The sequence below is a fragment of the Lepisma saccharinum genome, chromosome 16, assembly GCF_977018435.1.
Source record: "Lepisma saccharinum chromosome 16, izLepSacc3.1, whole genome shotgun sequence".
Lineage (NCBI taxonomy): Eukaryota > Metazoa > Arthropoda > Insecta > Zygentoma > Lepismatidae > Lepisma > Lepisma saccharinum.
Genome location: NC_139244.1, coordinates 10,665,353 through 10,692,001, shown reverse-complemented (window position 1 = coordinate 10,692,001; position 26,649 = coordinate 10,665,353). Strand labels below are relative to the sequence as shown.

The following is a 26,649-nucleotide window of genomic DNA, read 5'->3' as shown; positions in this document are numbered from 1 at the left end:
GTATTCATTGGAGGTCGGTGAAATTACAATCTCGAACCTCCATCGGCATCTACCGAGTGAAATTTAATTTGAAAAGGACAACAAAATATTTTTTTTAAAAAAAATGTGATACGGTTATCTATAAAATTGAAATTTTACCAAAGCAAAAGTCTCACGATATTGTTAGGCCCCGGCTATACTCTGAAAAGTGAGTTTCAGACGAAAAAATAATTATTTCTTTCACATGTGCGATCGGATTTCAAGAGCATGTAGTAAATATTGTAATGGTTATAAAGCACTATAGTCGTTGCCACTGGCGTACGCAGAGAGGGCTGATGGGGCTACATGCTCCTCCGAAATTTTGAGTTTCAGCATTTTCAAATAAGAGCAGCGAAGAACTCGGGGAGAAATCAGGGTGGTAAATGCACAGCCTTTAAAATGAACTCCGATTGCCATATTGGTGAGTGGAAAGTTCTAAAAATACGAAATATATCTTATTGTATAGCCGCTCCCCTAGAAAGCAGCTATGTACACTCACCTCACTTAGTACTACGGCAGTTTGTTTCTTTATACAGCATATTTGCATGTGATACAATTAAACCTACAAGTGTATCAATATACACACTTATTCAGAGGCGTCTCCTGAACGCATGCGGTGTATGCTGCGCTTGCGTCAATTGTGGGAAAAGAACAGCTTGCTCTGCGACGACATTAATGAGTATTTCTACATTCTAATTTCTTCATATAGGAGAAGTATTTATTTTACACGAGAGCGCTCAACTAAGATTATATTACATTTCTTGGATCTGAAGCGTTGCTGCGTCAATTGTGGGGAAATAATTATTACTTTCTTTCACTTCAGATCCAAGAAATGTAATATAATCTTAGTTGAGCGCTCTCGTGTAAAATAAATACTTCTCCTATATGAAGAAATTAGAATATAGAAATGCTCATTAATGTCGTCGCAGAGCAAGCTGTCCTTTTTCCCACAATTGACGCATGCGTTCAGGAGACGCCTCTGACCTTATTACTAACTTCGTTATCCGTACTATTCACCTTTACAATTCTAGCCTCCCCCGAAAAGAAAAACCTGCGTACGCCAGTGGTCGGTGATAAATGGTGCAGCTTGCTATGGTAGTCGTAGGGTTTTATTTGCTACCTGAGTAAGAATATAGGTGTAAAGTGTTTTTATGGGGTGTGTAAAGGTATATACTTACTTCTTGTTCCCCTTCGTGCTGTTAGGCGTCGGGGTCCTTCAGCCATCTGCTAAAACTCTTCCTATCTTGAGCCAATCTTTTAACTTCCATTAGTGCCTTTCCTCTTTTAGTAACCATCTCTGACAGGTATTGCTCCCATTCTATCCGAGGTCTTCCTCTTCCTCTCCTTCCTTCCATTACTTGTTTCGGTTTTCTTTCTTCTCCCATTCTCATGATATGGCCATACCATCCCAGTGTTCTTCTCTCTATTATCTCTTCAATCTATCCTACTTGAAGCAGTTCTCTAATTTTAGTGTTCCCGATTCTATCTCGTCTGGTTTTTCCTACCACCACTCTCGTGAGGTATTTCATCTCTGTTGCTGTTAATCTACATTTATGCTTATTTTGGAGCGTTAAGCTTTCATTATAGTTTTATGAATCCTTAATTTAGTATTTTCTTGTACCCCCTTTCTTCCTACCATTGTATTACTAATTTGGTAATATATTTTGTTTGTTTTTAGAACTGTGTTATTTATTTCTTCTTCAACTTCCCCATCGGCTGTTATTATTGTTCCCAAATATTCATATAACTTGTTCTAGCTGCTCGACTTAACATTTTATTACCAATCTCTCTTCATTTCCTTGCTTTGATATACGCATTACTTTACTTTTCTTTGGGTTCACTATCATTTCTCTATCTTGTATTGAGTGTGAAGGTATACTTGGTGCCAAAATAAACATAAAAAAATAAGTAAGTGTTGAGTGTGTGCGCGAAAACCACTGTCTTAACATAACGAGTATCTGGAATACGCCCCAGTCACAATCACGTGATGTAGAAACTCGAAGCTTAGGCTATAGATTATAAAGATGACCACTCAACATTTCACACACCTGTCTCAATTCGTGACACTCGAATTTACAGAACTATCTGGATCTATCCGACTGTGCAACTCACAACAATGACACAGATGGACATTATCGGTCGACAAAAGTGAAAAAAATATAGACGTGAACATCTGTTGAAACAGACACACCTGTTTATCGTCTGCAGTGGCTGTTGAGCTTTGACTCTCTTCAATTGTTCTGCCCATGTTGATATGTACATATAAGAAGCGTATTTTGGCAAACGTTAGTCACAGAATATCGAGTTCATTTCTGTTGCTCACTCTTCGGCACAATGCTGGCAAAATATTTGATATTAGCTGTTCTTGTGGTGTTTGTGTCGAGCACGGAATTTCAAACATGTGGTAAGTTGATGCAATTAACAACTCTTGCGAGAAATCATTTGCTGTTGCCATGTAGAGATCTTGAAAAGGGTATCGGGTTGGAGTTTCATGTTTCAGTCTCACTGTAAAGAAAACTCCAATCTTGATTACGGTAAAGTAGGCTTGCCAACTTTAAAGAACAAAATTCCACATTTTTTTGCAGCCTTCAAATCCTTTAGGTTAAAATGTACTACAAGACTTATGTTCTCAATATCAGCTGTTATCTGTTTGTGGTCTTGTTACTGTGAATGAAAAATTGAATCAACTTGATTAATACAATCAAGCAGTGGCGGCGATTAGGTGTTGTGTGGGGGGGGGGCTCTTGCCCTCCACCTCACTTTTAGCCCCGCACTCTAGTCTTTCAATGCTACCCTTGTCCAGGGTTGTTTAAGGTCCAAGAACCCATGAATTCTAATGGGTTCTATTGGGTTCCGGCTCAGGCCCGGAACCTTTTTCCTGGCACAATTTCAATTCGGTCCAAGTTGTGCTTTGTTATATTGAAAAAATGTTCCTGGACCTTATTTGAATTGATCCGGAAAAAGGTTCCTGGACCGAATTGAAATGCTTTAAATATGAAAAGGTTCTACACTGTCTAGAACTCATTTACGTTTGCTGATTCTCTCTCCCAGTCCTGGATTGAACTTATTTACAATTCCTGGACCGGAGTTGACCGATCAAAAGTTGCCTTCTAAAAATGTCCGCGAGTACGTTTTACATTGGAATGTCAAACTGCGGTTGTAGAAAACGTAGCGCAGGGAATAAATCAAAACGCTGTTGTTCTCTCGTGGGCTAGGTTCAAAGACTCCCTTGTTGAAGAAGAGATACTGTACATAAAGCAATGGACCATATTACTGTGGCGTCACATTGAGTTCGAAGAAACCCGTCACGTGTTGCTCCAGCATCCCATCCAGGAACGGCAGCCATTAGGAGCCGTCGATGAGGTAACGTGAGGTTGCTGTGTTCCCAGCAGATATCACAACAGGGACGGGCAGTGCTGGCTGTGCTGCTACAACAAAGTGAAGAAACACGCGCGAGAGAGATTGGGGCTACATGGAAAGGGGCAACGTGACTGCAGCGTTTGCGTTTCGCCCATTTCTACCTTGTACAGTCACGGACAATTCTGGGTTGTAATGAATGCATTGACTTTCAATGTAATCATTACAACCCAGCAGTGTCCGTGACTGTACCTTAGATTCTCGCGACAGCCAGCACCTGGATTAGTCTTTCATGCTCACAAGTGGATAATTGTTTATCATCAGATCCGTATTCGATCCAAATTGCGTATTGCTTCATTTCAATACGGAACTTGGGCCCTAAACTGATTCGGAAAATAAGGTTCCTGGACCGAATTTTTTATTCTGGAATAAAGGTTCCTGGACCGAATTTAAATTGATAGGGGAAAAAAGGTTCCTGGACCGAATTGAAATAATTTACAGATAAAAAGGTTTCTTACGGTCCAGAACCAATTTCCGCTTGCTGATTTTCTCTCCTGGTCCGGAATTGAATTTATTTAAAATTCCTGCACCTTTAACAACCCTGCCCTTTTCAACCAAGAGAAAGTAAACTGTTTTTGCACCCAGTTTCCGACAGCGAATCGCCGCCATTACAACCAAGCATCTACAATTTGCAAGTAAACAAAAACAAAATCGATGATCTGATACATAGACTCTTCTGAAGCCGTAAGTAATACTATAACAAAATTCTTCAAAATGAAATACCATACTTCTGCTACGTTGCGTAAATCTCAAGAAATACCAGGTGCCATCGTATAATATCGCAACTAATGATATGTAATCAATACAAATGATATTCCTCGGCTAGCATCAGCTCGACAGTTCGCCAGCCAATTACAAAATAGACATATTGCGTCTATTAGACAGCGAGCCGAGAGTAGAAAGCAGAGGAACAGCGTTGTAGTCCAATTTTTTTTTCCGACGCAGGGTTGCCAGTAGATGGCAGCAACATCGCATGGTTTCTGCTAGAACGGTCAACGTTATGCGAGCGCGAGAAGAGCAACAGTTAAAACTAAACGCGGTTTAACTGTAAGAAATCCAGTCTCGTTACTTTTTGAACGATCCTTGCATGTGAAATGCAACTGTTGGTACGAAATACAGCTTGTTTTGCTTTCCAGATGACGGAATACCACCTCCAACAGCGCTACGTGTCGAAAACTGCGACGTTCCACCCTGTGAACTTGTAAGAGGAACAAATGGAACAGTGGAGTTCGACATCACATTTGGTAAGTGTTGCCAGGTCCTTTATAGATCGATATGAACAAAAAATGCATATGGTTTTCGTAAAACTTGCCTTTTATTGAAATTTCAAAACCCTTGAACATGTTTTTCACCGAATTTTCTAATATTAACTTCTTTGCATCTAGCAAAGAGTGTGTTCATAAAATATCCTATTGTTCTAAGGAATAGAAGCAGAAAAAACATCGTCCAAGCAATGTTGCTAGGTACTAATAAATTTTCATGTAAATGTAAAATTTTGTACTTGGATCACCAGTGTTTCCAACCTAAAATATGTGACCCTAAGTGGCACTACTTTCATTTTCCCTATGTACATAAAAATGCTTCATGTTGGATATATTGATCTCAAACAACTTAACAGCAGTTGCACAATTTTAAAATCACTCTAACGTGGCGTTTTTCGCTCCATAGCACTATAATCTTGAGCATAGAAATTTCATTTAATCAATGAGACTATGTAAAAAATATCTTTCTTCGATATCTTTTGCAATTTCCATGTCATTGATGATCAAAATGTTTTGGTCAAGTGATTTTTGAATCATCCTGTAATTACACTACTTTCTTTTTTCAGAACAAGATGTGTATGATCTGGAGCCTGAGGTCATAGCAAAGTACGGGGGCATTGAGGTACACTTCAATGGCGTAGAACCAGACGCATGCAAGAGTCTTATCGCAGGACAATGCCCTCTGTACGCAGGCGAATCGGCAACTTACAGAGCAGTGTTGCCAATCCTGTCAATTTATCCAAAGGTAAATCTTCAATATTTGCGATTTCAGTAAATTTTAAGGCTATCGCGTCACGATCATCTTAAGGATAGAATATAATACTTTCATGCTTCTACTTCGCCGTGTGCGCTTGGTCCGTTCATCTTCGGCCATTTCTGGAATAGTCGAAGAGAGAGCGTGTGTAAAGTAATTGGGAAATACTATATTACCTGTCGATTCCAAATGCCACGACACGGTTTGAGTATAATAGGAACATTATCTTAACTTTGTATTGTTGTGGATGGCGATTAGATTCAACACAAACCGAGGGTATTTACTAGCGGGGTCTCAATTATAGCACAATCGACAACCAACATCGCGTTCTGACGTCAGTGCGGAATGCCTTTGTTGTTAGGTTTAGTTTTCTTAGCATAAATACACTGTCATATTATGTGGGCTTGACCAAAAAGCAGTGGCAGCGTTTGGGTTCCAAAAATGGGGGGGGGGGGACAAGATGCCAAAACTGGGGGGCCAAGAACAGTTTACTTTCCCTTGATAGAATAGAATAGAATATTTATTTCTGAAATGTGAGCTCTCAGGCTGTACGCATACATACCAAGTGTTAGGTTGCAATTATGTAAAGACATAATGTTACATGAATAACTAATCCATACACACATATACAGGGTAGAGTTCGTGTTCACTCTACAGCAGAGGAACGTTACCGTATTACACCTAGGATGGAAACCACACAAATCACTCCTGCTCCGAATGCTGTTCCCCTATCCCCCCCCCCATGTCATATCATACCCTTCACTTTCCCTTAAGGTTTGTAAAGTTTTCCTTAGTTCCTTCCAGATAGTGTTCAGATAGATATCTAGGGCTCTCATGTCATGCTGTGCGCTCTCCGTCGGCCACCTTTCCTTAATTATCGTATGGAGAGTCCCTTGTATCCTGTTCGCAGCCTCGTCTACCCCATCCATTCGGAGCTGACCATGAACACTAGACGAGAATGTGCTCCCTCGTCTCAACCTCGCCACACAATGCGCAGATTGCACTCCCGTCCCGCCCCTTCAGCTTGTTATGCCTCCATCCACCCAGCAGGAACCAGGCTAGTCCTCTCCTTTCGTGATACATAAGGTTTAGCATAGTGCGGGAGCGAAAGTGGCAAAAAGTGTGTGTGTATGGGGGTGGCAAATGCCCCACTCGCCCCCCATAGTCGCCACTATTGCCAAAAAGGTATTATTTATACCTTATTTATGCATTAGTTCCATGCGTCACCCTGTACTTACACAATTCGGATTTCACACTTTATTATAACTTCATACATTGAAATATAATACATGTACGTACTGCTACAATACATGAATACGTTCATGACAAAGCCTATTTGGCCCCTCTTATTGTACTTGCAACGCTCACCCATGCCCACAACAACACAGCACTGAAGTACAGGCACTGACGGCGTTAAACACACTAAACGCTGCAATTAGGTGGGTGGCAAAAGTCTACCCATACGTGCTAACTTCTTGTCAGCCGTAGAACATGGACTCAGAATTATCTCAGGGCTTGCTGGGTGTAAAGAAAGGTTATACCAGGTTTATATGTATAATGTTTATTATAATAACAACAGAAGGATGTCCGTAGCACACTTACACACCTGTCTTTACCTGTACAGTGGGATCTATGAGTATTACCGTGCAAATTGTCCATCACCATGTTCGTGCATTTTATTTGACCAAATAAGAACTTCAAGAATTAAAAGAAAACCCAAAACAAGCTGTTGACAACTTCTGCACCGGCATATATAAAAATCCATCGCTTAAAAACACAGGATGTAAGATAAAAATGAATGAAAATAGTCATGGACAATTTGCACGGTAATACTCATGGATCCCACTGTACCACGCACCTGTATTTACGTACACCACTTTTGGTCTCGAAGAGATAAAGGGGGGGGCAGGGAACATCCAATTTATTCCTCGCAGTGAGGCGCCAGGGGGAGTATGGGGACCTAATTTTATTTAGGGCCTTGGTCGCGGTTGACGTCACGGGTTCGCCTGTAAGAGAGAGTAGGTTGCGCGTAGTACCCCCAACCACAGCCGGGAATTGGCCGAAACCAATCGGTACCCCCGAATAGCGGGCGCTGGGTAAAAGGATCAAAGGATGCCGCGACATCCCCCTGCGTTAGCGGGGAATTAACGAGCCAACCGGTGTCTCCTATGCAGGGACGGCAGGTTAGGAAGGAAAGGTCCGGGTGCTCCTAGACATGCCGGGCAGGAAGAACCTGTGCACCTATCAGCCAAAGCGATCGGACCAGGTAGGTAGGTTCTGCTAGGCTCTTCTTCTTTCTTCCTCCTCCTTCCTGCTGGGATGGCTTCTAGGCTTCAGGCTGGGAGGCCAATTAACCCTGGATGTTTGCCCGTTGACATCAGGGAGCCAACTGAGCTCCGGATAATAAACCGTTTCTCGAGCAAGGCCTCATCTCCAGGTAGCTATCAACTCGCGGCAAGCCACGGCACCTAGCGACCTGTTGAGTGAGATGAGTCAAGGCAAAATGGATGATAAACCTTTTCCTGCTCCCACAAAAATAGGCAATAATTAGGCTGGAGAGTTCAATGAACTAACCGATCACTTTTTTTTATTTTTATTATTTTTATTATTGACCTTAGTCGGTCACGACGTCAGCTTTTGTGGGACCTGCACCTTGTTTGACTTCATTCACAGGTGTCTTCAACTACATTTTATTTAACAACAATTATTTTTACATCAGTTAGTATAAGATTCTTTGCAACTGTCGCAAGAGAATGGAATAGACAGTGTTCCCTTAGAATACTCAAACATGAAAACACAGAAGTATTTACAAAACATGACAACACATTATGCCTTACGGCACCAAGGCATCGACGAGGTGTGTGATAACCCGACGTCGAGTAGAGGAGTCCGGAGCTTCCCGGATTTGCTGTAGTCCCTGGAGGAGTTGGATCAATACTGGGAGTACGTCTGGTTGCGCCAGTTGCTGGAGAAGATCCAACAATGAAGCTTGATGTGATGTCGTATGAGCCGCTGGGCGATGAGCCTGTCGAGTTGCGGGAGGACGACGGTCTCGCTGGCTTGAAGTTGGCTTCTGGTTGGTCGGTCGAGGCGAAGTTCTTGGACGATGTTCCCTGGCTGGTGTCGTCACTGGAACATCCTGTCTAATGGGCCGAGGTACAACTCGGCGTTTTTTGTCCGATTGGGCCCGTCGGTCTTCCTTAACCTTTTGAAACAGGGAACATCCCCTGTAACTGGCATAATGTGATAAGTTGCAGTTAGCACATCGTGGTGGGGTTGCTTGGTCCTTCTGCGGGCAGTCTGCATATCTGTGGGCCCCCGCGCACTTGACGCATCGAGGCGTGGCGAAACAATGCCGCTGACCGTGCCCGACCCTCTGGCACGCGTGACATTGGAGAGTCATCGTGGAGCGGTATTTCTCCACTTTCATCTGATATCTTCCCAAGCGGTCGAGTTTATAAATCTGGTGATACTTCGGAGTGTTCGGTAGGACAACCATTAGGAGGGGTAATGGCTGCCTGGTCGGAGTGGGTCCCTGGGACTCGGTATTTGGGATCTTCTGTCGTCGAACTGGAACATTTAATCGACCGAAGCTATGGATTGTGAATCCATGGTTCGCTGTCAAAACTTCTTGAATTGTCTCTGCATCAGCATCTATCGGAAGGTAACGAAGAATTACCTTTAGTTTGGCCGTAGGCGAATCCAATTTTCTTGGCCTTGAGGAATTCACAAATGGTCGTGAAGACCCCCTGGTCGAGTGTCGTAACTCGACAACTTCCTCTGGTGTAGCGAAAATATACTCTGTGGCCGACAAGATCGGCAATCTGGTCAGCCACATTCATGCTTGTCGTATTATATATTGTGATGCAGGGTGGCCTGCGTGTCTTCTCTGGTGATGCGGTAACGGGCTTGGCACCTCGTGTCCTACTGCTAGGCTGCGACGCTGGCTGGCTGTCGTTGTCTGACTCGCTTGCGGTAGATTCCTCATCATCTTCTTCAATTGTAGGTCGTCTCGTGCGGAATCTCTTCCTCGTTTTCCCCTTGTCCATCGCTGGGGTGTCCGGGATCGGGCGGTGCTCCTCTCTACCACTGCTGAGCGGAATGGACGAGGTGCTGCGCCCTCGGCATCTCGGCGAAGGATGTAACCGATCACTCTCGCTGCGCTGGGTTTTATACTTGCGGTGGCTCATGGGCGGTGAAAATTCTAACTGGAAGTACGCGTTGCCAACTCATTTTTTTACATATTGCAAACTCCGTACTGAGAATTATCAAGGTTTGATATAGAGAAAACACTAGTGAGAAAATCACTAGATACACGTGTCATAATAAACTAAACTGTGTGCATTCAGACAATACAATTAATAATGAGCCACGTAGGAGTCTGCAATACTAAACAAGAGTTGAACAGTGAAAATGACAATAATTTATAACGTTTACAGAATACAGCGACCACGCAGGGTCTAATAATAAGTGAAGCTAATAAACTTAGAGGTGGATCCGGTAACGTATACCGAATATATTTAAACTCAAAGCGTACGCCTCGCAGGGACATTCCGCTTAACTCTTTCATCCGATATTATAAAGAATATAGCGACCACGCAGAGTCTAATAATAAGTGAGTGGCGACCACGCAGGGTCGTTACATACTTTACGTACAATGCGTACGTTTTTGCCATTTGGGCTATTAGTTACCCTGAAGTAAATGAACAATACATCAAAAGATCATTACTTTCGGCTTGTATCCTAATTACGCTCTACTAAACCTCAGTGACTGAAATATTTGAATGTGAATTATATAATATTTTCTTCCGTAGACCCTTAATTAAAAGAGCATGGAAAGCGTCAAGATACAAAATAATATTTAGTTGCTATATCATTAAAACAAAAAAAGTAATAACATTGTGTAGTACACAAACAATGTTTCATACAGAGTTAAGTACCTCATATCAAACGAATCTTTCATAGTTTTAAATGCATCTTTCAAATAACATTTTGGAAAGTGAAGTTTTTGATGCAGTATTTCGTGAATTTGAGGCATACAAGTGCTTAAAATTTACTCTATTTTACGACAGACTTTTCTAAACTATTTATTTAGTTGCGATTCAGCAAGCATCAAATTATCCAATGCCTTACAATATGTTTTCGTCAGTTCACGTATTACACTGACATCTGGTTTGCTAGATGTCACATTTTCGACCCCAGCATTTCGATTTTTCAAAGATATGGTGATAATTCAGATCTAACCGGAAAGTAAAACTGGATCAATCCAGTTTTATCCAAGTCAGCAATAATACAATCGTGCTGCTAAACAATTGCTGCTCGTATTACAAAAACAATATCAGAACAGTACATTTCTTTATCGTATATGCGTGGCAATTTTTTGGAAGTTAGGGGAAATTTTCCGGCAATACTCATACCGTAATGTTCTATCATGAACTCGGATCGAACCATGAGACTATTACGTATCCACTGATACGCTTGTTTAGACGACTGTCCCTCGTTAGGGGATGCACAATTAATATTCATTTTAACACCTTCAACACTGAAGTCGGCACTGGGTGAATTAGGATAAATGGTGTTACCCCTGTCCCGACTCAGAACGCAAATGGTAATACAGTAAACCCTCGTTAACACAAATTCGCTTAAGACGAACACTCGGTTAACATGAACAAAATGTTCGTCCCGGCAGGGATGTATTATATTTTATAGAAAGTTTTATCGGTTAACGCGAATTTCGGTTACCACGAATTACGAACTGTTTTTTGGTCCGTTGCGTCATTAGATCTCATTTAACACGAACTTTCAAAGTTTTGCATAATTTATTTCTGTTGTTCCTCTGTCGTTTCTCTGCTTGGTATGTAAGAAATCGCTCAACAATCTCTATCATCTTGTCAACAATCAACTTGTACAGTATTGTAACCAACAGATTCAGATCAACAATGTGTTTTTCTATTCTTTAAAACATAGCCAGTGCAAGTAACATCAAGATTATAACATGGGTGCATTTGCTCGACAATCACGATCATCGCGTCAACAATGAGCTTATACGTATTTAACCAACAAATTCAGTTGTGTGTTCAAATGTGTTTTCTATTTTTTAAAACGTAGCCAGTATGAGTAACATCAAGTTGCAAGCAGTAAGATGGGAGTCATGGTCAAGAGAAAGTAGACAAGTATAGTAGATCTGCAAACAAAGCTGAGAATTCTAGAGGAAGTAGACCGTGGTGCATTGAACAAAACGACAATTGCTGAGCAGTATGGAATTGCCAAATCTACATTATCTACAATACTTAAATACGTAATACGTATTGTAAATGGTCAATGTTTAGAAAGAACTGTATTGCAACAATAAAATTTGAGTCCCCGGTTAGCACGGATTTTAGCACGAACTCTTAATTTTTCGGTCCCTTGGGATTCGTGTTTAACGAAGATTTACTGTAGCTTCGCCTCCAAGATGTTCCTCCTCTCGCCGTTCAAGCTTCAATCTCCCCTCTCCCATGCTCCCCATACTTTTATTATCCTTCCCCATGTAATAACCTTTCATGTTTCATTTACCTTGAGAGCTCTCGAACATTTCCACTGACAGGAAGGAATGTCTTACTCTTCAGTCTTTGACTATTTCCGTTCTGAGTCCTGAATGACAATATGTTACGATACATAAATCGGCTCTGGGGCTCACCCAGCCACTCGTGAACATGCGGGCTAAACTGGAGGATAAAGGCGATTGTAACATTCGTGCATCACTCCTTACTATGCCAGAGATCTAGATAGGGTGGAGCCTTGCTTCGGTGCAGTGGCAAGCGAGGCTGTACCTTTAATAATAATAATAATAATAATAATAATAATGAATTTTGTATCCTTCTAATTTCCTAATCCTAATCTATGCTGATTTTACACATGTGCACAAGGAATAATGCATAAAAATGACGTTAGTAATAGAAAATAAATACATTTCTTATAATCATGAGTAGTGTTTTTTGTACTATTTGCACGTACTATGTTAAGACTCCCTATCGATCTTGTAGTGTGGCGTAAGATTAGTACATAATTAACTCAAGAAAAGCCAATAAAACTAATTTGAAGTCATTTATTGTTAGGAAATTTACAATAATGCTGTCAACAATACACTGTTACTCATAGGCGTAGCTACGGGGTGTGCCGGGTGTGCCTAGGCACACCCTAATGGGCTGCTTTATCAAAGAGAATTAAAGACAGATATTTCAATTAGGGAGAAAATAAGCTGCAGTTTGTAAGAAGTTGAAAATGGCATTACTTGGTACAAACGTGTGCATTATCGCTGATGAAACGAGTGTCTATAGTTTTTCGATTTTTTGATGTCATTGGAGAAAGAAGATATTTACTGCATTCTACTCTGAACTGCAGCGCCTTTCTTCTATACCTGTCACAAGCTGCACGTGTGAGAGAGCTTTCTCCAACTTTACCCAAGTTAAAACTAAATTAAGAGAAACTCAGATGCAGGGTAGATTGGAAGCTCTTGCTATTTGTGGAACAGGAAAAAGCTTAGTCTCTTCTATTGATGTAAATGAAGTTATTGATGAGTTTAAGAACATTGTACATTTTGACAGACGTCTCTTGTTATAGATGACGTGTATTTTGATGTATTTGTTTGTAACAGTTATGAACATTTTGTGTGTGTGTAATTTCTATGCAATTTGATTTTTTTCTACTACATATATTCAGAAATTTCCGACACTGTCATTTAGTGAATTTATATTCCTTTACAAACATCAGTGCAGTTAAAGATCCAAGTGATTATGTTGCAAAATATGCTATTAAAAAGGTACAAGACCTCATTTTTTTTCTTTGTGCATACCCAAATATAAAGTTCTAGCTACGCCTATGCTGTTACTATAGTATCTTGCACTACTGACTGAAGAAGCTTCGGTAGTATTACTTCATCGCATAAGATTCGGGAAAGTGGTTTCAAATTACTATACTCTTCACTTCATTTATATTGTAGAAATAATGCACTTGCAAATATATCTATTTGATATTTAGCTAATTTTTAAAAATACAATGTTTGTGTTTCTTTTCACAGATTGAACTCACTATTCAGTGGACGCTTTTGACGTCAGATGGGGATAGAGTTGTCTGTTTCCAGGAGCCTGCAGTAGTGGTCGATCCATAACACTGATTTACAAGTCTGGCAACCCTGATACGTTTGTGACTATACCAAAGGAAATTGAACAATAAATAAAAGTACTGAAACGCAGAAGCAAACGTTTGGTGTTCATTTTCAATAAACTAATTTCTCAAATATCTACTTGTTTTACTTTACACACTGCCTCTTTGAGGCCTCGTTTCGACGCTACGAACTCTCGAAAATCAACATATCCTGAACCTGTCCTGCATGTATATTTGTATACAGCTAAAATTGATAAATAAATATTCTGGAATAGCCCGAGATAATTTATTCATGATTCGTCGCCAGGAAAGCTTCAAGACTTGCTTCACTACTAAAATGATTGTGGTTTTCCGACGGAAAATATATATATACCAGTGGCAACCCTGAATCTTTGTATTTTTCTTAATTTTACGTCGATTTTCTGCCTTTTTAGGCTTGTCGCGACTATGAGGGTGAATTATGACTAGATGAATATATACTCACAAAGAAACATTCTTGCCCACGCCAGGTGCAAGTGTGGTTAATCTGTGTCATTTGGTTGCATGTATACAGGATACAAAATTCAGGTTTTCGGGTTTTTGTATCTCTCTGACAATGTAGCCAACATAGAGTTTTGAAAATATTTAAAATAGTGATAAAAATAGGAGCAGCGCAGTGATAAATGTGTAGGTCGCAGGGTTCCATTCACCATCTAGGGAGAAGTACGGTAGTTTCAAGCGGGGTGTAAATATATATTTAGTGCCAAAATGTCCATAAATTAGACTTTTTAATAAACATTAAGGGCTGTGTTGCAAAACAAATTTGGGAATGTGTGAGAAAATGACTGCTTAAACGTTAAATGCATCTGGAGTGTGTAGAGAATCCCCCGGATTGCTTCCTGAAATACGTCCCTGCTACAAACACGTGATCTAGAAGCACGAAGCTTCTAGATTATAGAGCGAGAAGACCACTCATAATTTTCACTCGCCTGTCTCATTTTCCCGAAACTCGATTTTAGGTCAAAACTACCAGATCTATCCTGTTGTGCAACTGGCAACAATGGAGACAACAGTGGAAAAAATGTGAACGTCTGTTGAGAAGAGAGACTGCTTATCACCTACATTGGCTGTTGAGCTTTGATTCTCGTACATTGTTCTGCCCATGTCGATAGATTATCTGCGCATATAAGAAGCGTATCTGACGGAAAACATTAGTCATAGTGTTCAATTCTGTTGTCCACTCTTCGCCGCAATGCTCGCAAAATATTTGATATTAGCTGCTCTTGTAGTGCTTGTGTCGAGCACGGATTTTCTAACGTGTGGTAAGTTTATGGAACGAAGAACTCCCGTCTCGGTAACATAAAATTTGACATTTGATGTATAATTTAGGATGACAACGGGTAGGTGAAACTACCGAGAATCATTATGTTACTGGCAACACTGCAGCCAGGCCTCCTTGTTTGGAAGAGAAGTGGAAAGAAGGTACAGAAACAATAATTCCCGTTTGGCCTGATCAAGTTGAACGAGAAATATTTAAAGTGAGGGAAATTTGCTATACCGTTAATATGTTCGGTAAGTATAGGTTTGTGTGCAAGGGCCTAATTAATTTATTAAGCATGTACCTATAATTTGTGTTTGTTTTAGTACAAGTCAATTATCAAACGCATGTCTGGGGTTCGGGCAGAACACAATATACAGAAACAATTATTTAAATACATACATACTAAAGCGAATGAGTAAACTATTAACAAAATTGACTAAACCTTACCTATGGATATGGGCTATTATTACTGTAATGTATCAATTTGTTGTGCGAGTGATTGATTTGGTTTATTTTACTTGGATTTTCTGTCACTTTTGGCTTAGGAAGAATATAATGAGTGATGATATGATGAAACTGTTAAAGGGGCAGTCACAAGAAACACCCATACCAAGCCGAGATTCGAACTCGTGACTTCTGGCGTATTAGCGCTGTGTTATTTTGTAAATGCATTACTTTCTGGGTACAAATGAAGGTCATGTTCATCTTCAATTTCTGCTCATATTAAGGATGTGTTTCAAATATGTTTGTCTTTACGTTATGGTAGTGTAATACAGAGACTGTGTGATACAGCTTTCCCCAAATTTCTCTCATTTGAGATATTTATCTTTTCAGCTTAAATTAGGTGTAATGAGAAATAGAGGAAACATGAATCCCGTTTCGTCTAAAATGGCGGTTCTGACATGAATCACATTATTTTATACTGATCCATTAGGCGGAATGGGAAAAGGTGAAACGGGAATACGATCATACTTTGCTTTGTTCTCTTTCTCTTCGCTCAAATGCGTTTACTTTCATTACTTCTGAGCACACAATTCGCGAACTAAAGTGCACAAACATTTGTTTTCCTCTCTCGCTTCCCCTGTATACAGTGCTGCACAATTTGGCAACGCAGGAACAAGTTAACAACGCAAGCAGTTAATTACATCGCTCACGATCCCTTACGGTTGAAAATTCGACTACAGCGCCACAGGGACATTCTTATCTTGGTCATACTGTATCTCTCCATGCGCACGTGTCTCATTCTCAAGGTAGGCGTGCTTTGAGAAATTGTTGTAGAAGTGAACTCGTGATCTTTCACGACACCTCATTTTTCTTATTAGTAATTACTTTAACACACTTTTTCCCAAACTATGATTAAACAACATGCAAAGGAAAATCCCGATTATTACTGGCACCAATTATATGCGAAATTGCAGCCACTTTATTTGGGTGGGAAGAGTTGAACATTTGTAACTTTAAAAATGCACCCTTTGAAAAGGAATGTTAAGGGACGTAGGAATAATTTTTTCAGAGTAACAACTGCAAAGTGCAAAGTCCTTTTAATCACATATTGCGTGATGATAAGCGGATGTACGTTGAGGAAAAGGTAATCTTTTTCTCAACACCTTGAAGATCATACTATAGCCTGACAAGTTAAGTCCCGATATGCGCAGATCGCTGCGGAGCACTTCCTATTACGTCATCCTCCCCACCACTCTTCTACGTACTGGGTCTGGCTTTGAGAGTACGAGTGGTGCCAACTCAGCAAAAATAAGCTAAAACAAATATGACAAACTATTTTTACTGTGTGGATTGACGGTGCCGGCTCATATCAGTTTATCAGTGGTTCATTTGATTTAATCCGATTTTTGAAAATGCGTGCGGTGCGCGGATCGTAAACTGTAGTATTACGCACGGGCGTTAAGATTTATAATGAAGAGAAATTTCTGGGCGAATGACTTCATTTTCTGAATGCGACATCGAGCAGTGGCCTGGTTTTTCTTTAAAGCCGAGTGGGGTGGGGGTTATTTTGTTTATCGTACAACAATCACTACGAGCAGGCAATCTGATAACACGCTTGCCTGTGTTCTTTTTTAAAGCACTGAAATGTTCTTGCTCTTTACTCTTGGCTGTATATTTTTTGAAATGCAAAAATCAAATCATGCCGGATTCCAACGAAATCCACAATCTGCTCTGGAAAGCTTCTTAGAGGACAGGCTAGAAAAATTGTTTACAATGTTGCAACATATTTGCGAAATCAAAAGGAGTTACATAAACTTAAGTATAATGTTGTCGAGTCCACAAGCGCCGCCACGGAGGTATCTAAATGGATTGTTTCTCAAGTTTCAAAAGAATTGGATTGGATTGATTTGTTGTTTTGTAAGTCCACTTTATGCACAGTAAGGCTAATCGATACTGGACGTACAGTTTGAAGTGGGATCCGAACCACTATGTGCCTCCACCTGGAATCGAACCCGGGATCCCTTGATTACAAGGCGACGATGCTACCTACCACTGCGCCATCGGGGAGTTCAAGTTTTAAAATAACGAAAAGGAGTCGTTGGCAGTTCTGTACTCCGACAGGTAGAAAACAGCCCAGGAAAAAGCGAATACAAATTTCGTTGAAATTCCTCAGACCATTTCCCTCCCTCCAGGTCGCAACACTGCGAAGCAACGTCGCTCCGAAAAGTGGAGTGGGGAAATTTGGTGTGAGCTGCGCAACAGCTATTTGCAGCGTCTTGTTTTTAAACTTGTCAAGTTATAGACATGATAATAATCCGCTTCCGTTCGTTTAGAAATATTAAGCAGCGTTTTGCACTTTTTTTTGTCATTGTGCAGTTTTTTACAGAATTAGTAGCTCTTTTTAACTTTTCTTAACTGAACTGTGTTCTTCCACGAACGTTTTGTGTTTTCTTCTCCAAAATGTATAGTGTTGAAAATTCATCTTCGATTTCGACTGATGAAAGTAGAGAAATGTAGATAGGAAGAACGAAAGAGAGAGAGAAATTATAAAAGAGGTAGAAAGAAGAGAGCTAGAGGAAAATGGAAAGAGATGTAGAAAGGAAAAAAAGAGAATGAAAGATAGAGGGAGAAAGAATTGTAGAGTCCGCGTGCATTCGGAACATCTCCAGCTGACTGCGCGAGTCTAGCCAGCGAGCCTACGAGCAATGTACAGCGTGAGCAATAGAGTTAGCTATAGGCGCAGAGTAGAGATGACGTCAGCGGTTCACTTCTTGATTGGAGGCGTCGGGATTTATGACTCGCTCCCAAGGTGCAAGCGCAGAACGGCGAGAGCTGTTACGGTTTGATTGATTGATTTAGTTTATTTTACTTCGCGTTTTGTGCCTCTGGGCTAATTTGCGAAGATGGGGATGAGTGATGAAATGATGAAATTGATGAATGGACATTCACAAACAACGAAGCCCGACCGGGATTCGAACCCGGGACCCTTGGCGTCGCACAGAGAGCTGTTACGGAAATAATCTCACTCTAATAGAAAGAAACAAACAGAGAAAGAGGGGGAGAGAGAAAATGGAAGAGAGATAAAAATACATTAATGAATTGAGAGAGAGAGAGACATAAAATGGGAGATAAAAAGAGAGAGGGAGAGAAGGTGTTTTCTTGGCGGAAGGCCTTCAGAAACAGCAAAAATAGAAATTACAGTAATTGCACTTTTCTCCCCCTCCTAAAGCGTCAGCAATTAAAACCATCAAAACATTCGGTTGCGTTGCCTACTTTCACAGCGCATGGGAAACTTGAAGACAAACATATTTTCTTAAAAACATATTTGTCTCTCGCATTGTTTCTATCTTATAAGCAGACCTCGGATTTTACGTTTTTAACCTATTTTTTCCTTTACAGGTATGTAAGAAATAATAAGTTATGTCAGCGTTTCGTTAAAAATGCAACAACTGATGAAGTTTTATAGGGCCTAAAAAAACCTTTTTTGCTTGTTAGAACCTGTTTGTTTATATGCCTAAATCGGACCTTTTTTTTAGGTTTTTCTATTTTTTTAGGTTTTACAGAATTTTTATGACACACAGAGGCATTTGCTTTGTTTGCTCAAGAGAACATTCAATGACAAACGTGTTAGAAACGTACTCTCTGTCGATTTCATTTCCTCCAAGTCCATGGTGATTTTTCAAAGCTCTAAACAAAGCAAGATGTCTGGTGCCACTGCTACCTACAATCCAAAGTGGTCTGATCTGTGTGGTCTTGCTCACTTTCGCGTCACTTCGGTGCTTTGTGGCATTCACGCCTTGCAAACTAACATTTCAGCATTGAAGTCTGCACCACTGACTATGTCTTGTTGAAATATTATTTTCAGCTTATAACATGATCCTGACAGACAAAATTGCGGAGTTTGACTGTGGATAACATAAAAATATTGTTGCCTAACTATACGGCGAAGAGTGGATTTTAATAGCAAATTTCCAATGGCAAGTTCTGCCATCCCCGTAGGGTTAGGCAACACACATAACGTTATGCAAGATAGTGCGTATTTTAGGATATAGATGTCCCATTTTCATTGCCAGTGACTACCTTATCAGCAGTATTCAGAAATTTTGAACTATTGTATGTTGTCTTTTTAACCTAATTCAGGATTTTTCGAGCCTAACTTAAGATTTTTAGGACCTATTTTAGAATTTTTAGAGCCTATTTTAGGGTTATTCGAACCTATTTTAGAATTTTTAGAGCCTATTTTAGGGTTATTCGAACCTATTTTAGAATTTTTAGAGCCTATTTTAGGGTTATTGGAACCTATTTTAGAATTTTTAGAGCCTATTTTAGGGTTATTCGAACCTATTTTAGAATTTTAGAGCCTATTTTAGGGTTATTCGAACCTATTTTAGAATTTTTAGAGCCTATTTTATGGTTATTCGAACCTATTTTAGAATTTTCAGAGCCTATTTTAGGGTTATTCGAACCTATTTTAGAATTTTTAGAGCCTATTTTAGGGTTATTCGAACCTATTTTAGAATTTTTAGAGCATATTTTAGGGTTATTCGAACCTATTTTAGAATTTTTAGAGCATATTTTAGGGTTATTCGAACCTATTTTAGAATTTTTAGAGCCTATTTTAGGGTTAATCGAACCTATTTTAGAATTTTTAGAGCCTATTTTATAGTTATTCGAACCTATTTTAGAATTTTTAGAGCCTATTTTAGGGTTATTCGAACCTATTTTAGAATTTTTAGAGCCTATTTTAGGGTTAATCGAACCTATTTTAGAGTTTTTAGAGCCTATTTTAGGGTTATTCGAACCTATTTTAGAATTTTTAGAGCCTATTTTAGGGTTATTCGAACCTATTTTAGAATTTTTAGAGCTTATTTTAGGAACCTAAAAGCACACATTTTAGAACCTAAAAATCCGAATAAGCTCTGGAAAAAACGTAATTTCATCGCGTATACACATGTAACGAAAGCAGCACATGCTCAAGGAAAAAAAAACTTGGACGAAAAGTCCCCGCGGAGCTTTCCCTTCCGCTCGGGCCATAAGGAAGCATGATCCACTCTCCCCCTCCCCTCCTCGCGGGAGAACGGTGCACGGGAGTCGCGGATCTGCACAGGGTTCTTTGCTTGTGGTCCCACTTTAGTCACTAAGGACTGCATTTGCACTTGAAACGAAATATCAAGTCATTCAATTTATCCGCATTTTTGCTGCAATTGTCTTTAGGTTGGCTCTACTGCTTTCTGCTCGCCCTTCAATAAGCGTGTTTTACCCACGCCACAAACTGTTGCATCGTGGCTTCGTGCAGCCATGATTGAGACCAGTTCATACGGAATTCAAGCGGCCGGGCGGTAGATATTAACGCAGACATTCGTGGTTTAAAACTAACGTGCAGTTGGTGCAGATGTAACGAATGCTATGTTCTTGCAAACGACAAATGAAATTGGCCGCAAACATGGCAGCTGTGCGAAACCTGACGTCACATGAAACCCAGCTTGTTTTAGCTCACATTAGCGCATCTCTCTCTCTCTGTGTCTGTCTGGCTTTCTATTCCTCTTTCCTTTTATTTTTCCCCTCTCTTCTCCTATTTCTCTGTTTTTAGCCCTCTATGTATATATTTTCCCTTATCGGGGAGAGATATCATGCTATCAATTCCTTTTAATTTCACATTTTCTCAGTTTATATTATTCTCTCTCGTTTCTCTTTGCTCTCCTTCCTCTCTCTATCTTCCTGAAGAATGGAGAGAGGGAGAGAGAGAAACGCGGGCCAGTGAATACAGAAAAAGTCCAGTCTGGTTACCTTTTGAACCGCTCTCGCTTCTGATAAAGTATGATATCAAACTCTCGGCAACCTCATTTCCTTGTTTTCCAGATGACGCCGTACCACCGCCAACAGCGCTACGTATCGAAAACTGCGACAAGACACCCTGTAAGCTTATAAGGGGTACAAATGGAACAGTGGAGTTCGATTTCGCACTTGGTAAGTACTTGGGAGACCTAACAAAATTCGTCATACTTTACATTAATGTGAACTTATACAGCTGCCCCATAAAAAATCATTTAATTGAAATTTCAAAACAATTTGTTCTGATTTTTCTTTGGTTTCCTACATTTGGGTACAAATTTCTTAAAATTTTCCTCGATTTTCCATGACCTTTCATGGGCGAATTTTCAATGTGTGGTTTCATTCATTTTTCAGCATATTTTCATGTATGCTGCAAGTTTGTTTCTAATATATCTTTATGTTATTTCACCTCAAACATAGTGCAAACGTAGGTATACAAACTTGTGACCGTTTTTCGGACTTCTCGTTATTTTCAAATCGAGCTAAGGTTAGCCCAAAAGAAATAGTAAAACTATGTTCACCCTGTATATAATACGGGTTACTTTAATATATACTGTGTATATATTTTCGAACGGTGATATTGCATTACTTTGTTAACGTCGTCGCCTTGTAAGCCGGCCTCCGTAGCGTAGTGGTTGTCACATTGCGCTACGATGCCAGGGGTCTCGGGTTCGAATCCTGGCCTCACCGTTCTTTGTGAGTGTCCCTTCATCAATTTCATCCTATGATCACTCATTCCCATCATCAAAAGTGGCAGGAAAGCTAAGTAAAACACACCGAATCAATCAATTGTTGCCTTGTAATCAAGGAATCCTGTGTTCTATACCCGGTGGAGGCAAATAGTAATTCGGATTCCACTATAAACTGCAAATCCAGTCCTGATTAGCCTATTTCTGCATAAAGTGGACTTACACGAAAATTAAACAAGAAACCTTATTACTTTTGCGCATTGTTTGGCTAAATAGCGATGATGAGACGGTGATTGGATGAAATTGATGAAGGCCCATCCACAAACGGTCACGTCATCCATTTGGATGCGTGCGGGGAAAAATAGATCGCTCTAATTTGATGTTTCTCACACATAGCCTTATAATTTCGGGCATAGAAACTCCTTTGAACGAATTAGGCTATACAATAAAAAAAAGTCTGTCGATGACATTGACGATGAAAATATTTTGGGCTAGTGAATTGTGAATCACTCTGTATTATTCACTTTTTCAGAGCAAGATGTATACGATCTGACGCCTGAAATCATAGCTCTGTACGGAGGACTTGAAGTGAATTTCCCTGGTGCAGAACCAGACGCATGCAAGAGTCTTGTCTCAGGAGAGTGCCCTCTGTACGCTGGCGAATCGGCAACTTATAAAGCAGTGTTGCCAATTCTGGCAGTTTATCCAAAGGTAAATGGTTAATATAATGTAAGTACTTCTTAAGGGTTTATTGACACATGGGCAATCATGTTAAGATAATGATATGGCCACACTCGTGGTGCTACGGCCTGCTTCTGTTGACAACATTTCGGCTTTCTAGTGTTGCCAGCTAAGGTGAAAGGTTCTTTTTCACTTTACCCATATAATCGCAAGTTCCAAACCCATCCAATTCTGCGCTGGTCGCACATAACAGATTACCATGTCACCTGTCATCACACGTCTAAGACTCTTTGATAACTTCTTACATGTGTTTCTCATGTACATAACAAGTGGACTTAAAAGTAAAAAAAAACTCAAGTCGGTTTTCCCAAAGGCAGCTATAATGCAATCAAAGAAATGGTGTTCACATACAACCTTGAAATCCGAATTAGAGAGAAAAAAAGTGGTACAGCAGAAATTAAAACATCTGTGCATATCTTTATGGGATATTTATGGTATTTTCTGGAAGGAAGGGGGACCCCTGTTTGCAGTGGCGTAGCATGGACATTTCGGGTGGGAACGCCAAGTCCGAAGGAAGAGTCGGCCCTTTCTTGCTTAATAATTTACTTATGGTATTAGTCGCCACGAAACATCATCATTGCATGTTTTAGCTAGAAAATTAGATGCCTCACTATGCCACAGATGTTTTGAACTCTGGTGTTCTATACCTTTTTTTGTATCTTTCTGCATGACGCAAGTCATTAAAAACCTACCTGAATCACAAGCGCCTCTGCACAACAGTAGACGTCATTGTTGTGGGCGATCCAACTACTGATTGATTTGGTTTATTTTACTTCGCTTTTCTATCACTTTTGGTTAATTGCGAATATGAATATGAGTGATGATATTGATGAAGGGACACTGACAAAGAACACCCGTGCTCACGCCGGGATTCGAACCAGGGACCTCTGTCGTCTTGGCACACTGTGAAAAGCAGAGTGGATGATCCAAATATCGTACACTCTACTGACGTAACAGTGCCGATTAGTAATTCAGACCACTGTTTATTACATCTTGAGAATGCTGATAAACATTTTAAAATAATTTTCTCCAGAGACCATTCGATGTTAAGAGTTTTCAAATGAATGCTAAACATTTCCATTCACACAATATTAAGTAGTTAGATAATAACGAAAAAATACAATAAAAAAATAATATTTTTGCGGGTTAAGTGGTAGAGCAGCCACAGGCTGAATTTCTATCACGAGGACTTCACCAACTTATTTGACAAAAACTGTGTTGATCTTTTAGTTTCATGAGCGCGTGAGCATGAGCATGAGCGCGAGCGCGAAGAGCGAAGAACCGGGTAGGAATTCTGCCGCTGTCGTCTGCTTCTGAAGGCAGGAAGGGTCACATGAACCAATCACGGTAGACCTCTCGTACGCCGGCGTAAGAGAGCCCATTTACGCGCGTGCTGTAGAAATGGAAGCTTTCCCTCGATAAAGGCAGCAAGGAATATAGGAGTCCTGTACGCCGAACTTGCTCGGCGTCCGGCCGGGAAAGGCATTGAAAAGAGATGCTAGAACGAGTGTTGAAAGTGGAGCGTTGCAAGCGGATCGCGAAAAATAGCCATTATAATGCCATGAAGGTCAAACATATATGAAATTAGTCACGTTTTACTTTATAATCACAGCATTTAAGCATTTTTGAAATTTTAAATCTGGGAACGCCGGACGTACGGGCGTACTATAACGCTACGCCACTGCCTGTTTGATTTCCCGTATAGATATACTCAGGTGGGAATTTTCTCCATAATGTCCCTACATAAATCGACTCCGAGTTACCTCTCAGCAACGGCTACATGTTGGCTAGCTTGGAGGATAAAGGATACCGTAACGCACTACATCTTCACTATATCCAAGGTTGATAATATGTGGACCACTACCTACATCGGTGAAGTACCTTTAATAATAATAATGCATCTTTCTAATTTCCTCGAAATCTTAAACAATGCTAATTTCACACACGTGCAGAAGAAATAATGCAATCTAGGATGGTCTACGAGTATTAAAAAGAACTTCAGTACTAAAAAATAATTAATGATACAAGAAACATTTTTGTGCTATTTTCATCTACTATATCAAGACTTCCTATCTATCTTGTATTATAATACTTAAGATTTCTACATAATTAACTTGAGGAAAAGTGATAAAAATATTTTGAGGGGAGATATTGTTGCTACCAACAATAAAATTCTGTATTGTAGAACCTTGCAACACTGACTGAAGAAGCTCCAGTAGCATTCTTTTGTGGGAGGCTATGCACGGTAAAGTGGTTTCAAATTGATTAACTCAAAAATTTACTTTATTTAAGTTATAGAATAAATACAAATGCAAAGCAGTCTATTCGAAATTAAGCTCATTAAAAAAAAAAAACTACAATTTTTTGTTTCTTTCACAGCTGAAACTCACTATTCAGTGGACACTTTTGACGTCTGATGAGTATAGAGCTGTCTGTTTCAAAGTACCTGCCGAAGTGGTGGATCCCTAAAACTGATTTACATGTCTGGCAACCCTGATGCGTTTGTGACTATACGAAAGGGAATTCAACAAGAAAGAAAAGTACTGAAACGCGGAAGCAGTTCATTTTCTTCAATAAACTAATTACACAAATATCTTATTGTTTTATTGGCTTCATTTCGACGCTCTCCTGAGTGTATGCATGTAGTATGTTTGTAGCAAAGTGGTTTGATTTAAATGAGGTTGATTTAAATGACTGATTTATATCACTTTAACGAAGTCATTTATAGAATAATGCACGTAAGAAATGTGTATATATCAGAATCACATTAGGGGAAAGTATATTATTCTCGCAATCATTGAATGTTGTTTATTAGGATCTAAGAAAGGGATATAAAGGAAACAAAATACTTGTACTGATGTAGTGAAGTTCGTACGAAAGGAAATGTGATATGTAAACTATAAACACACTTAGGGCTAAATTTATCTTGATTTAAAATTCAATAATTTTTAAAGGCAAAAATAGCAAATTTTTTGTATCATGTGAAACCGTAAATTGTGTCATCATTAGGGTTAGGATTTTCATGACTTAGCATATTTTTGTTCCCTAAACATGTAGAAATTCATATTATGAAGAAACTAATTAAATTAAAGTGCTTTAATATTTGGTCATTTCTACGTAATAGAGCATATTTTGATGAATTTTCGGTCATATTCAGCATATTTTTCCATTTTTTAAAAAAAATATCCAGTCATTTTCGAAGTGGATTCGTTCTTACTCTTATTTTTACTCTAGTTTTTCTTTTTTTGCACTGTAGCAAAATCTTTTTAATTTCTATATGAAAATTTAGAGAAAGTATTAATTGTGTATTGCAACTCAGGCCAAATAAAGTAAACTAAAAATAGTACATATGTGAAAATAACTCAGCATTTAGATATTGATGTCTGAAACAGTCCAGCTATAAGGGCATATTTATTAAATTATAGTGCATATTTTGTAAAATTTTAGGTCATAAGAGCATATTTTATTTTGCATATTTTGGTGATTTTTAGGTCATAAAAATCCTAGTCCTAGTCATCATCATTAAGCTGTAAATAAACATGGCAGCAGATATTTTGCAAACTATTATTATTGAAAACATCGCCAAAATTCATCCACAAAGACTATAAAATTATTTAAAGTTGCAATTGTACAGTAAATCCAGAATGTTTTATTTTCACTGGAAGTTGCTGAAATTATTATCGTTTCATTAACGCACTCGACAAACATTTCCATAGTAGGATCATATATACAGTATGAGAAACAGACAAAGAAAAGTATATTTACATAAGAAATCCGATTTAATGACCGAAAGATAAGTACGGGTTGCTTCTCTGCTCGAATATGAACACTGTCTGCGAAATCAGTTCTAGTATGTTTGCACAATACATGCTGGTATTGTTCCAATCATTGCAAGTTCAGTGCAGAAGCATTTTTTAACTTTGAAATTACACGTTGTCTCGAACTTGGTATTCTCGTTTACAACACCAATAAAGCCGTGTACAATGGCACTGTCCGTTTTGCAACCGTTATGTTGTGATGCCTAGTTTTGAATTGGAATGTGGAATT

The 26,649-nt window shown here is 39.5% G+C and overlaps 2 protein-coding genes across 3 annotated transcripts; both read left to right on the top strand.

The window, feature by feature from the left end:
• Positions 1–2,318: 2,318 nt before the first annotated feature.
• LOC145999890 (NPC intracellular cholesterol transporter 2 homolog a-like) lies at positions 2,319–13,682 on the top strand. Its single transcript, XM_083137163.1, has 4 exons — positions 2,319–2,422; positions 4,572–4,679; positions 5,264–5,442; positions 13,511–13,682. Exons 1-4 carry the CDS (start codon positions 2,353–2,355, stop codon positions 13,598–13,600), a joined length of 447 nt encoding a protein of 148 aa, XP_082993289.1. The 5' UTR covers positions 2,319–2,352; the 3' UTR covers positions 13,601–13,682.
• Positions 13,683–14,798: 1,116 nt separating this feature from the next.
• LOC145999889 (NPC intracellular cholesterol transporter 2 homolog a-like) lies at positions 14,799–25,185 on the top strand. Of its 2 annotated transcripts, none has more exons than XM_083137161.1 (4): positions 14,799–14,897; positions 21,200–21,307; positions 22,394–22,572; positions 24,982–25,185. In XM_083137161.1, exons 1-4 carry the CDS (start codon positions 14,828–14,830, stop codon positions 25,069–25,071), a joined length of 447 nt encoding a protein of 148 aa, XP_082993287.1. In that variant the 5' UTR covers positions 14,799–14,827; the 3' UTR covers positions 25,072–25,185. The 2 variants fall into 2 exon arrangements, with proteins under 2 accessions (XP_082993287.1, XP_082993288.1); XM_083137162.1 differs by lacking the exon at positions 14,799–14,897 and adding an exon at positions 14,940–15,147.
• Positions 25,186–26,649: the final 1,464 nt, after the last annotated feature.